Source organism: Sparus aurata, chromosome 13 (assembly GCF_900880675.1).
Source record: "Sparus aurata chromosome 13, fSpaAur1.1, whole genome shotgun sequence".
Classification (NCBI taxonomy): Eukaryota; Metazoa; Chordata; class Actinopteri; order Spariformes; family Sparidae; genus Sparus; species Sparus aurata.
The window spans coordinates 34,561,438-34,575,555 of NC_044199.1; the positions used below are offsets into that span (position 1 = coordinate 34,561,438).

General features: G+C 44.1%; 1 protein-coding gene across 3 annotated transcripts in view; it reads left to right on the forward strand.

The window, feature by feature from the left end:
- The window catches only part of gtf2ird1 (GTF2I repeat domain containing 1), a 40,129-nt gene that overhangs the window by 5,886 nt on the left and 20,125 nt on the right, over window positions 1–14,118 (forward strand). For all 3 annotated transcript variants that reach the window (XM_030437154.1, XM_030437156.1, XM_030437155.1), the window contains exons 2-9: window positions 2,892–3,021; window positions 3,172–3,313; window positions 4,311–4,487; window positions 4,634–4,817; window positions 7,402–7,718; window positions 8,269–8,364; window positions 9,674–9,757; window positions 13,875–14,058. In XM_030437154.1, coding sequence (XP_030293014.1) covers window positions 2,896–3,021; window positions 3,172–3,313; window positions 4,311–4,487; window positions 4,634–4,817; window positions 7,402–7,718; window positions 8,269–8,364; window positions 9,674–9,757; window positions 13,875–14,058 — 1,310 coding nt within the window. In that variant the 5' untranslated portion in view covers window positions 2,892–2,895. The remainder of the gene's footprint in view (window positions 1–2,891; window positions 3,022–3,171; window positions 3,314–4,310; window positions 4,488–4,633; window positions 4,818–7,401; window positions 7,719–8,268; window positions 8,365–9,673; window positions 9,758–13,874; window positions 14,059–14,118) is intronic.

Sequence of the window (14,118 nt, forward strand, 5' to 3'; positions counted from 1 at the left end):
GAATATGTGAGGGAAAGAGGCCATCTATTTCCAGACCGCAATCATTTAGGAGGGGGCTAATGTTTGCTGCGGCCTCAGGGGAGGCAGATTTAGATGGCCGATGGAGTTGGCACGTTCAGACTGGTGCAGCTGAACCCCACCACACCCTCCACCCTCCTCCACCCTCCTCCACCCGCCTCCCTCTGCCTCTCTGTCCTCTCTCTATTGAGTCAGTGGTTCAGGCTTGCCAGAGGCGAGTATAATGGTTCCCAGTGTCTGGAGAGATTAAAGGCCAGAGCTGCATTGTTCAAATGCCCCGAGATTAGTTTCCAAGGAGACGGGTTTCAGTTGCCATGAGAACATAGTGCCTGGCTTTAGCCGAGCGGTTTGTCTTTAACACTTCCTCTTCCTGTTTGTAGCCCTGCTTGTACTCGTCCTGATGGTCGACGGCTACATGACTTTGTTTTTGATGTGTTTGAAATGTGTCGCGGTGGACGTTTACCTGCTGTAACAGAACCTCGCTGATCCACGACCAACATCTGACTCCAGTTCAGATCCATAATGTGATTATAAACGATGATGGATGATCTGAAGGCAGCCACAGTTCTGAGCTCTGTGATATCTTTCTTCTTTCTGTGACAGTAAACTGAAGAGCTTTGAGGACCAAACACTGATCAACATTTGTCAACAACAAAACGAATCCACAGCGGAGATAATAAAATATTAAGCATAACTAGTATTATGAGTCGATCGGAAGAAAATCAGTCGCTCACTGTTCTGATAACTGATTCATTGTTTCAGTCATTTCAAACATTTGCACATGTCAGCCTCTTATATTCGAGGGTTTGCTGCTTTTCTTTGGGGTTTGAACTTTGGTTGAACAAGAAATCGAAGAATAAATTTGAATTCATTATTGATTAATCTGCTGATTATTTTCACAGTCCACTGATTAATCGTCCAGTCAGTAAGATGCTCATCACAGTTTCCCCGAGCCTAAAGTGACGTCTTCAGACTGCTTCTTTAGTTTCAGTTGAGAAGAGCATTTTCCTCAAAGGTTTGACACGTTATAGACCCGACGATCGGTGGATTAACTGCAGAAATGATCCACAGTTGGAGCCGAGCCTCGGGGGCGGAGGAGGCTGCAGACAGAGACGGACAGAGAAGGAAGTGCATTTTTAAATTAATCCAACCATAAACTTGATCCAATGATTTGTAAGTTTGAAACGATGACTGGATGTGAACGCCTCGTTGTGGAGAGAGAGACTTTATCTGTGCATCTTATCTCAGTATGTGTTTTTCTTCCTCCATCTGTCAGGGAGAGAAAACTCTGTATGATCAGCTCAGATGACGTCATCTCGTCTGAGTGCTCCACTTAGACCGAACGACCAGAGCAAACCACACGCTGCAGAAGGATTTGGGTTTTTTTTAGCTGTCCTAGAGGCGTGAGAGGTCCGGATCTGGATCTGGGGTGGAAGTGCTGGTCGGTCCGCGACTTTGGTCCAGACTGAAATATCTGACTAATCTGAATAAGTTTTGTACAAACAGAGGATGAAAGTGACTTGTTTCCTCGTGTATCACCAGCAGCTCAAACATCTGATGAGATATCTCTGTACCTGCTGGATGAACTGGCATTGTCCAGACGTTTCTGGTTCACTGACCTGATTACAAACAGATCCTCTGACTTTTCCTTCCAGGCTGACATTTGTGTTCCTCCCTGAAATGTCATGAGAGACACCAGATGGGTTTCTATGTAACCTGGTTCAGACAGTCTGTACTTCGCTTTATGACCAGATGCTTGAAAAACATATAATGATTGTCATCATCCTCATCAGCTGATTAACAGCGTGCTAACGTGTCACTGTAGGCGTGTAGCGTGACCTTTGTGTGACTGAGGCGAGTCAGTTTGATATAAAGACCCGAATCACAACAACAGATATCTCACAATGCTTTTCATGTAGAGAACTGCAAAGAAAAGTGTGATTGCTGAAAACGTAGAGGAAGAGTCCGACATCAAATCACCAACCTGCTCTGACCCGAGCTGAAAGCAAGTCAGGTTTATTATAAAATGATGATATTTATGTCACAGCTTTAAAAACCACGTTCACAGAGTGCTTTGACAGACAAACAAAAGCAGGAAGACAATATTACAGAATAAACACTCAACAAGCGTCGCCTGAGAGGAGGTGGACAAACAAAACAAAAGGCAAAACACACGATGTCAATATGAAGAATTACTGCACAAGTAAAAGGAATAAAAGCCATCAAACAAGCAAAATCCCTCCAAAAAGCAATGCAAATAAAGAGATAAATAAAAGATTAAAATCAATAACAGACGAGAAGAAGACGACATCACATCAGAGGAATAAAAACAGATAAATAAAGAAGAATAAAAGGAAAGAAAGTGCTAAAATCTATTTATAAAGGACGACTTCACATAGAAGACGCTCTGTGGAAGTGCGTTTTAAGAAGTGATTTATGAGAAGTTACTGAGTGTGCAGGACAGATCGTTTTAAAGCCCGGTCACTCTTACAGATGAGCTGTGACATTCAGGCCCCATGTGAGGATCTGAGCCTGAACACGTGTGGGCTCAACAGTCCTGCTGTCTGAAACCTTCCACAGAGAGCTACGATGTGCAGCTCCTGGTGAGGTCGGCACTGTGGCTGCTGAAGGCGCTGCAGCTCGTCTTCTCGCTATATGAAACATGAAATAAACCTTCAGCCTTCCTCGGCGATAACGAGACTCCGGCCTCAGTATCATATTCATGCATGCAAGCTTATATTTGCTTAAAGTCAAACCGAATGATGTCAGCAGAAGCTGCTTTGAATGCAGGTCACTGCTGCAGCTCTCTGACTTGTTTAGTCTTTATGGCTCTGTGGCTGCCCGACTTAACTGTGCTGGCGGTGTCCCTGCAGAGGCATGGCTCAGATGAGGAAGCTGGCATGTGATGGCATCAGGACCAACTCCCGTGGCGAGCCGCAAGTCCCGCTGGTGTCGGCCAGACAGGAAATCCTCACCAGCCTGGTGTCTGCGCTGGACTCAGTGGTACGTCTTGGATCAGGACTCACACTCTGTCGTCTCATTCATCTTAGTCTGTGGTCCAATAAGTGACAGTCCACTTTTAAACATAAACAGTACACTGTGTTTCTGTCCTCACACATCCTCACATACACATCTTGTATGTCTCTCCTGCAGTGCATGGCGATGTCCAAGCTGAACGCTGAGGTGGCGTGCGTCACCATACACGAGGACAGCGTGATCGCCGTCGGCACAGAAAAGGGCCGAGTGTTCCTCAACTCCAGGAGGGAAATCCAGACAGACTTCTACAAGTTCTGCCGTAAGTTCTGCTCTCTGAGGTAACGTCGATCACTCCCCTTAGATCCAATACTCTCGCCTCACGCTCGCCCCTGCAGGGATCCACGCAGATGCACATTCAGCAGAAATCTTCAGTAACTGCATCATCATCATAAAATAATCGAAGCAACAAAGTGTTTGCAACTTCACATCTTTTCCCCGATATCAGATAAAAGATCTTGTTGTGTTTCATTCGGAATAAATTAGAGATGTTACCTGACTGATCACAACTCAGTAAGTCTGTCAGAGATCAGCATCGTCCCCGTCGGAGGTAAAAATCTAAAACAGATACCAACATTTTCATCAGATAACTTGCAGGATTTCTGCAGCAAGTTTATACAAGAGGCTGAATAATGTAACCAAACGATGAGCTCTTTCATTCAGCCTTCAGTTCCTTCAAACAAACGAGTATGCAAGTGTGTAAGCTGAGCTCACAGGTCAGCTCGGAGACGTTCAGTCTCACCTGTTGACCTTGAGAGCAAATAACGTCTTCAGACTCCACAATGTTTCCCTGATAATGCTCCGATCTGAAGGGCTGACCTCCCGTTACACAGTTTAATTTCATCAGACTGCTAATAAAAGACGAGATGAGTTTTTCCAGAGAACACAAGCTGCAGTTTGGTTCGTTCAGTCGAGACAGAAAACAGAAATAAAGCTTTTGTTTGAGTTTCAGGTCGTCAGGTTTAACAAACGAGGAGGATTGTGGCTCGATGTTGTCGACTTAATCACTCTGTTGCAGACGCTTTACATTTATCCAGACACACTCTCGGAAACACAAGTCGTTTATTTTACATGGCAGCGTTTGTCACAAGGTAACGGATTCATTACGTCTCAGGAGCCACATCCTCAATCTTCTTCTTCTTCTTCTGTTTCTTTGGTCCTGACTCTGTTTCTGAGCACGTCTGAAATGTTCTCGTGCACTTGGCCTTTTAAACTTTACTGGAAGTTTCTAAGATAAGACTTGTATCGTTTGGCTTCAGGGGTGCCATGTCTGCAAAACGTGACCACAGCGAATGCCCATACCAAAGACCAGGAAGGCGATCTCAGCAAACTGAGTAAGGACGGCGAGCACGGGAAACCGAGAGCTCCATCAGACGCTCAGTCCAACATCTTCGTCCTGAGGAAGATGGTGGAGGAAGTCTTCACTGTGCTTTACAGTAAGAGTTTCCATCAGCATGTGGGAGGAGAAGCTGACTGTCTCACAGTCTTGGGTGGACTCAGGATAACCCGTTACTGACTGCAGTAATCAGATTAAAGATTGTCTGTAGCCAGCTGTAATTATCATGTGTTGTGTTGTGTTCAGGTGAGGCTGTGGGGAAGAGCAGCCTGGTCCCTGTGCCTTATGAGTGGATCCAGAAGGACCCCAGCTGTGTGGTGGCCCACGGTTTGCCCGAGGGAGTCGCCCTGAAGAAGCCGTCTGAGTACGACACCAAGACACTGATGAAGATCCTGGAGCAGAGCCACCGCATCCAGTTCACAGTGAAGAGGTGAGGCACTGACACAGAGAAACTCTGCTGTCTGAACTCTCCTATCAGATCATGAAAGCAGCTGTTTCACATCGAACACGGAACAAAAGCCTCTAATGCTTTGCAGAGACACGCTAGGTTGTCTGGGGATCTGTGTGTGTCGTTGTTGGTAGCAGACAGGCTGCAGTGTATTAGTGAGGGATAGACGGGGCTTTAATTCTCCACTCTCAGGTTGCATGTTTGCTTCTTAACAAAACCTGGTCAGATTTAACAGCCTCCTGTGCAGAAGTCTGTTAGTAACATGTATTAAAACTGCGTCGTTACAGGAAAACACTGTGGAACTATGATTTTGGTGGGATATGCAACTGGACAGAGTTTAGCTTCTCTACGTTTTAGCTGGACGCTGTTAAATTAACGACGGATAACAACGTCACGAAAATCTCACGACATCTCGACGACGTATCTAAAGCCAAACAAGATGTTTTCTAACCGTCACGCAGCGGTTTTACTGAGGGAACATTTATTCTGGCAGAGCTCTGCTGGCTTGCAGTACGTCAGCCGTCAGTGGGAGCGTTTCTGTTTTATCTGCTCATCCATCTCTAACATACTTTAATCTTTCTACATCATAGACAGCCTAGTTTTGTTCCATCTCTCCAGTGGTGAAATACTTCTTTTATTCTGAGGCTTATTGGAGAAATCTCCTCACACACATCTAAAGCTTCATGAGGAGTGTAAACAGTGACTCGTGCCATGTTCTCCTCCCTGTGACTGTGTTTGTTAGTGTTCTTGGATATTGTTCAGTGAGGACGATTCCCATCATCCCTGTAACTTCATGTTCACTCTTTAAAAGTCAGAGCAGAGTCCAAATAGTTTCCTGAGTGGGTGTTCAGGCTGAAAACAGCCCTGAGTGCTGATGTTGTTTCAGGCACAATGAGACGATGGAGGAAGTCTCATCGGACGCCAGGATTCTCCGCAGAGGTTCATGAGAGCATGAGACAAATTTCACAACCAAGTTATTTTATCTCTCTTTTTGGATGGAGACCTTTTTTTAACTTTCAGCATGTTTGTCACACAGTCCTGATGTGGATGAGGTCGGTCAGCAGCCTCGGGGTCAGAGTTACATATAACTGTGTGATGGAGTCAGTCTGATGTGGACGCTGAGCCTCAGGGGGATTTATTGATTATATGTTGTTTGTGGAAGAGTGTTGGTATGATAGATATTTGCACTCGGTCACGCTGGTCATCAGATTGTCCCACAGGACTGAGCAGAGCTTCTTTTGACTGACAGGAAGTGAACGCATCGTTAAAGCTTAATTTGATCATCTTTGGCTTCTTAGAATTCAACTGAGTTTTAGTTCTGGAGCTTCTTCTCTGCATTTCCTCCATTAATAACAGCCGTCACATGCCTCTGCCTACAGTTAATGGGGAGTTTCCTTCCTCTAGAGCTGCATAATCAAGTTAAATATGAAAACACTGACAGATACTCAGATTTGTTTTTGTGTGTTTTTCTCTGGAAAGGAATGCAGATAGAGAGAACAACAGCTCATCGAGCTAAACACATACAAAACAAGTAAGATTAAATAAAACACTCAAGCTAAACACAGAACAGTGTCGACACATCTGAAGTCCAGTGGGAGAGAAAAGTTTAGGAGCTACGACCTCGAGAGTCTCCTGAAGTCTTCAGCCCGGAGCTGGACCGACCCGGAACTCTGATCAGACCTCAGAGTGCTGCGAGAGATACTGGGGTGAAGGAGCCGGAGTCTGACCACACGAGGGTCTGAACAAGATCACAAGGAAGACATTTCAGAGAGGGAGAGCATTTACATGAGACCTCTTGGAGGACTTGGTCGACTGTAGTTTAGAGAAGTCTTCATCGTGGTCTCCATCTCAGCTTTTAGTTTGGCAATGATCCTCAACTGATAGAAACACGAGCCAAGCAAACATTTTACATTCCGGTCAAGAGTCAAATCTTGTTCCATAGATCACGGAGGGAAGATTTCAGAGGAGACGCTCTCGACTCAGGACTTCCTGTGAGCTTTAGGAGAACCTGAGGCTGAAGGTTCAGTTGTTCTTCAGTATTTAGCTGCTGGAAATGATCTGTTGAGGCAGTTCTGTCAACTCAACCACCAGAATCAATGTTTTCAATGTGCAGTTCTGCAAACCACAGATGTGTTGAAACTTAATCTGTCTCTGGTTTAATTTTCAGTTTTATTTTGGCCTAGCTTTGTTAAAGATATCCGGTGGTTTCATGCAGGTTATTTGTCATCTTAACGTTGTATTACATGTTCTGTAGAAGTATTGATATAATACATGACTAATGTAATGTATCTGTGGTTTGCAGAAACATAAAACACCATCAGTTTATTCTGCTGGCTGAGCTGAACTTAGATGAAAAGACAGTTTTGTGACAATTTGAGGCTTAAACAGAGTTTATAACTGAATATAGTCTGAATAATAATCATAGGTAAAGAGTTGGAATAACAGAGAAACACCTCATTTAATTTAACCTTTAATTGTTTCTATTAGAAGAATACACTGTTAATAGAAGCCAAGAGACGAGTCAGGTGAGACGGTGTATAACGAGTATCTCACCTTCTGTGTTCAGGCCAGCAGAGGATTTGTCTCGAGAATCTAAGACCAGCACTGATGTCAATCACAACTCTTCCGCCGTCATGACGCCGAGCAGCCACGGTCCAGGGAAGCCCGCTGCAGCCCAGGCCGTCACATCATCAAGTCCCGCCTCTTCCAGCAACTCTGTCCTGTCCAGCTTCCTGTACGGGATGCCCATGTCCTCCAAACCTCACCCGGACGGGAAGCTCGACTTCAAGCCCATGTCCCTCCTCAACCTGGGCAAAGACCGAGGGTCCACCTGGACGCCGGGAACAGACAAGAGCACGTCTGTCAAAGACTGCGCCAACAACGGTGAGACACAGAGTGTGTTACAGTGAATACTTGTGTGTTTGACTCTTTCTCTGTTGTGGTAATTTGCACAGATTGCTGTATTGAATAGAGGTAAAACTCAAGATTGACAAAACAATCAAAGTAATGATCATAACAATAAGGAAAGGTAAAATATATATATATATATAAAAATGTGTTTCAGACTAAGTGCTCCGTCTGCAGCCTGCTCTGAAGTCTGATGATTATTCTGCTCGTTATTAATTTCAAAGCAGCACTTTAACTTCTCCGTGTTACACTAATGTCTCTAAAGAAGTTGTTTACCTGCATTTTTAAATCCTGGAGGAGAAGTCACAGCTCAGAAATGTAGAATAAACACGAGTCACACAGAAATGTTCTATTCTTTCTTCCTATTATTCTGCAGCTTTTGCATCTTTGCAGTTAATTAGATAAGTATTAATGAATGCCAGGGGAGCTAATTGAATATCTGGATGCTAAGTGAGCATTTCTGGCTGGAAACAAAGTTAATTAAACTGAATAATTTGATTCAGTTTAATTTGTCTTGCCTTTTCAGACGAGACAACGAGACTACCTGGCGATCAGGGTCAGAGCCCTCCTGGCATCCACATCTCCAAGAGGCTGCTGTTCTCCATCGTGCACGAAAAATCAGGTAACGTCCAACTTCTTACCAAGAAGATAAAACAACCTGTGGTCTCACTTTAAATGTGTAACATCTGTATACATCATTAGAGACGACGCTGAGCAGATCTTTTGTCTCTGCTAACAATGTTTGGATGTAAAACTGAGCAAGAACACTAATTGATTTATTGACACGAGCTCTGAAGATCAACACTAAACAACAACACGAGCATATTTAAAGATGTCGAATACTGAAACTAAAACCAGAATGTTCCCTCAGATTTCCTCTGAAGTCGCCTCACAGTTAGATGAAAGATGTCGAAAATATGTCTGCAACATAACATCAAAAGAAGAATTCTACATACATATAAATATATAAATATATAAATATATATATATATATATATATATTGAACATCATTATTTCCCTGTGCTCAAGTGACATGAACGGTTTAATTGGGGTTTTGATTATTTTTGTGGCTGGAGGCTGACGGACCAAAAATGTTTGTCACTGTGCAGAATGCATAATGTGTAACTTTAGTATTAAATTATTAAATAATGCTGCAGTAAAACAGATGAATATGATCAGAGAGAGAAAAGTGCTGTAGTTAAGAACAAGATGGCCGATGTATTTCAACAAAGAAAATAAAAGAATAGAAACTTTCCAGTTTAAAACAACCTTCATGGCCATTTGAGGAAAGATTTCAGTTTACGAGGTGCACTTGAAGTGTAACATTAGTGAACGAACTTTATATTTACAGACATGAGCCGTTTATCCATCTTCTCCTCATATCTGTGCAATAATACATCTTTTTCCCAAAATGTTGCTTTTTGTTGATAATCTAATATTATCTTATCACAAAGACACAGGTGTCAGCCTTTATGTTATCTGTTATGTAACGAGAACGATTTCATAGGCACATAAAACTCATTCTGCATCAGCCGGCTTTAATATCTTGTCTTAAATAAACATTGTAGACCAACAGTAGAAGTAAAAGTCGGCTCTCAGAGGAGGATTTCCTGCGTTTCATTTGAACATCTCCTCCTGTGTTTGTTCTGTCTCCTGTTGGATTTGCAGGCTCGTACAGTCGCCAAGTATTGTTTACTGAACAAAGGCTAAACTATACTAACCCCCGGCAATTAAGGGCTAAGCTACTAAGATGTCAAGAGTAATCCTATAAGAAGCTTGCACTCATTTCCCAGAGTTGATATGGAGTCGATGGAGCAGATTAATTTCAGATCTTTTGAATTAAAGCTCATTTGAATGTTAAATCTCTGATAAACTTCGGCTCTGTGTTTTTAATTGTTCGTCGAGGATTAACGGGAGTTGTTTCTTGCAGAAAAATGGGATTCTTTCATCCGTGAGACTGAAGACATCAACACTCTGAGAGAGTGTGTTCAGATCTTGTTCAACAGCAGATACGGTGAGAAAAGCTTCGCTCTTTGTGTTTGTAATTCGTTTGAGCTCCAGTCACACACAGAGGCTGAGATTTACAAAGATACCTCTGCCTCCACCAGCTTCTGTTGATGCTTCTCACTGATGACTCTGTGGATGCTGATGGATTGAGGTCAGCGCTGTGGTTTGATCATCTTCTCCTCAGTGAAACTCAAAACCTGTATTAGTCACAACAACAACAACACAGCTGCGTACGAGTTCACCAACACTGAGATATTAGTTTTATTTTAAAGTATTCGGGAGATGTTTGCGCGCAGCCCGACTCCAGTGTGTTGACTCAGTGGATCCGTTGTGTTTACAGACGGCTCCTACAAATTAAAAACATTTTGACTCATGGGATTTTTATATCAAAGCCTGCTGCTCCGATAATCATACAAGTTTCATTCCTCATTTAGCTGAAATTACTTTACAGGCAGCGTGTCTCCGACGGCTGGCTGCTGAAGAGTAACAACAAGTCAGACTGAACTACTTTTACTCTGAGTTTAAGTGAATATCTTTGTGATGTTCTGTCAGTAGCATCATGTAGCGTCCTGCAGGGATGATGTATTTGTGGATCTAACCCTGAAGTTAGCATCGCTCTGGCTGGCTCCATGTTTCTGACCCGTCCAGGTTCTGTTCATCCAGATAATCTCCACAGATGAACATGAATTAACTGTGTAGCAGTAAGAAGCTAATGCTAGGCTACAAACAGACGACATCGCGGTCACATGACTGAAACGTCACCACCACTAAGAGTCTTACTGCACAATTACTATCCAGGTTTTCTATAAACTGATCAAAGTACAAGTTGTAAAGTCAGAGTTAGAACAGTGTGTAACTAAAGTGGCCTGTAAAGACGGACTAGTGAGTAGATGAGTCTCCGTGTTCGCTGTGAGGACGTTTAATGTCCCCGACAACTCTGTAGTCTCATTCAGACACTCGTTAGCAACCGCTAACTGTTTTTAACACATGAAGAGCTTCAGGATTAAACTGTGAGACATTAATGATGATTTATGTTGGAGAACAAAACCTGAAAATCTCCTGAAGGAGAAGTTCTCAGAAAAAGTTCCATCTTCCCCTCCTCCTGATGATATAAAGTCCTCCTCTCCTCCTCCTGATGATATAAAGTCCTCCTCTCCTCCTCCTGATGATATAAAGTCCTCCTCTCCTCCTCCTGATGATATAAAGTCCTCCTCTCCTCCTCCTGATGATATAAAGTCCTCCTCTCCTCCTGAGGATATAAAGTCCTCCTCTCCTCCTCCTGGTGATATAAAGTCCTCCTCTCCTCCTCCTGATGATATAAAGTCCTCCTCTCCTCCTCCTGATGATATAAAGTCCTCCTCTCCTCCTCCTAATGATATAAAGTCCTCCTCTCCTCCTCCTGATGATATAAAGTCCTCCTCTCCTCCTGAGGATATAAAGTCCTCCTCTCCTCCTCCTGGTGATATAAAGTCCTCCTCTCCTCCTCCTGATGATATAAAGTCCTCCTCTCCTCCTCCTGATGATATAAAGTCCTCCTCTCCTCCTCCTGATGATATAAAGTCCTCCTCTCCTCCTCCTGGTGATATAAAGTCCTCCTCTCCTCCTCCTGATGATATAAAGTCCTCCTCTCCTCCTGATGATATAAAGTCCTCCTCTCCTCCTGATGATATAAAGTCCTCCTCTCCTCCTCCTGATGATATAAAGTCCTCCTCTCCTCCTCCTGATGATATAAAGTCCTCCTCTCCTCCTCCTGATGATATAAAGTCCTCCTCTCCTCCTCCTGATGATATAAAGTCCTCCTCTCCTCCTCCTGATGATATAAAGTCCTCCTCTCCTCCTGATGATATAAAGTCCTCCTTTCCTCCTCCTGATGATATAAAGTCCTCCTCTCCTCCTGATGATATAAAGTCCTCCTCTCCTCCTGATGATATAAAGTCCTCCTCTCCTCCTCCTGATGATATAAAGTCCTCCTCTCCTCCTCCTGATGATATAAAGTCCTCCTCTCCTCCTCCTGGTGATATAAAGTCCTCCTCTCCTCCTCCTGATGATATAAAGTCCTCCTCTCCTCCTGATGATATAAAGTCCCTCCTCTCCTCCTCCTGATGATATAAAGTCCTCCTCTCCTCCTCCTGATGATATAAAGTCCTCCTCTCCTCCTGATGATATAAAGTCCTCCTCTCCTCCTCCTGAAGATATAAAGTCCTCCTCTCCTCCTCCTGATGATATAAAGTCCTCCTCTCCTCCTCCTGATGATATAAAGTCCTCCTCTCCTCCTCCTGATGATATAAAGTCCTCCTCTCCTCCTCCTGATGATATAAAGTCCCTCCTCTCCTCCTCCTGATGATATAAAGTCCTCCTCTCCTCCTGATGATATAAGTCCTCCTCTCCTCCTCCTGATGATATAAAGTCCTCCTCTCCTCCTCCTGATGATATAAAGTCCTCCTCTCCTCCTCCTGATGATATAAAGTCCTCCTCTCCTCCTCCTGATGATATAAAGTCCTCCTCTCCTCCTCCTGATGATATAAAGTCCTCCTCTCCTCCTCCTGATGATATAAAGTCCTCCTCTCCTCCTGATGATATAAAGTCCTCCTCTCCTCCTCCTGATGATATAAAGTCCTCCTCTCCTCCTGATGATATAAAGTCCTCCTCTCCTCCTCCTGATGATATAAAGTCCTCCTCTCCTCCTCCTGATGATATAAAGTCCTCCTCTCCTCCTGATGATATAAAGTCCTCCTCTCCTCCTGATGATATAAAGTCCTCCTCTCCTCCTGATGATATAAAGTCCTCCTCTCCTCCTGATGATATAAAGTCCTCCTCTCCTCCTGATGATATAAAGTCCTCCTCTCCTCCTGATGATATAAAGTCCTCCTCTCCTCCTCCTGATGATATAAAGTCCTCCTCTCCTCCTCCTGATGATATAAAGTCCTCCTCTCCTCCTCCTGATGATATAAAGTCCTCCTCTCCTCCTCCTGATGATATAAAGTCCTCCTCTCCTCCTGATGATATAAAGTCCTCCTCTCCTCCTCCTGATGATATAAAGTCCTCCTCTCCTCCTGATGATATAAGTCCTCCTCTCCTCCTGATGATATAAAGTCCTCCTCTCCTCCTCCTGATGATATAAAGACCTCCTCTCCTCCTCCTGATGATATAAAGTCCTCCTCTCCTCCTCCTGGTGATATAAAGTCCTCCTCTCCTCCTCCTGATGATATAAAGTCCTCCTCTCCTCCTCCTGATGATATAAAGTCCTCCTCTCCTCCTCCTGATGATATAAAGTCCTCCTCTCCTCCTCCTGAGGATATAAAGTCCTCCTCTCCTCCTGATGATATAAAGTCCTCCTCTCCTCCTCCTGATGATATAAAGTCCTCCTCTCCTCCTCCTGAGGATATAAAGTCCTCCTCTCCTCCTGATGATATAAAGTCCTCCTCTCCTCCTGATGATATAAAGTCCTCCTCTCCTCCTGATGATATAAAGTCCTCCTCTCCTCCTCCTGATGATATAAAGTCCTCCTCTCCTCCTCCTGAGGATATAAAGTCCTCCTCTCCTCCTCCTGATGATATAAAGTCCTCCTCTCCTCCTCCTGATGATATAAAGTCCTCCTCTCCTCCTCCTGAGGATATAAAGTCCTCCTCTCCTCCTGATGATATAAAGTCCTCCTCTCCTCCTCCTGATGATATAAACTCAGGTGAAGTGTGGTAGTCCACAGAACAGTTCTGGAGCTTCACAGTAAAACAGGGTTGCAGCAGTTGCAGACTTGATTTAAACCTCGGGCGTCTCCGTGCAGCTCGTCTGCTGTGATCAGATTCTGCAGAAGCCTCGAGATCACAAACTGATCTGAGATGATGTTATTTACACTCGCCGTGCGGTTGAGTTTGTGCACAGCAGTGAATTTGTGTCTATTCGCATCTTTGTGTTGACTTTCATGTTATTTTGACCTGAAAACTTTGCTTCAGTCTCCGTGGGAACAAACTGTCAGGCGTGTGTTAACCACAGACCTTATTTCAGGCGAGTAACTGAAGTGAAGAAGAACCAGAAGTGTGAAAATGCTGATTCACCTCCAGGTTTCAGGACTCGTTCATGCAGCATTTCATGAGTTTTTATAAAAGTTTCCCGTCTTCTTCCTCCAGCTGAGGCCCTGGGTCTTGATCACATGGTGCCTGTACCCTACCGCAAAATCGCCTGCGACCCCGGAGCTGTGGAGATCATCGGCATCCCCGACCAGATCCCCTTCAAGAGACCCTGCACCTACGGAGTCCCCAAACTCAAACGCATCCTGGACGAACGCCACGGAATCCGCTTCATCGTCAAACGGTATCAGATCCTTTCAGACTTCCTGCTGTTTGCTTGTCAGGCACACATGAATCTCTGAGA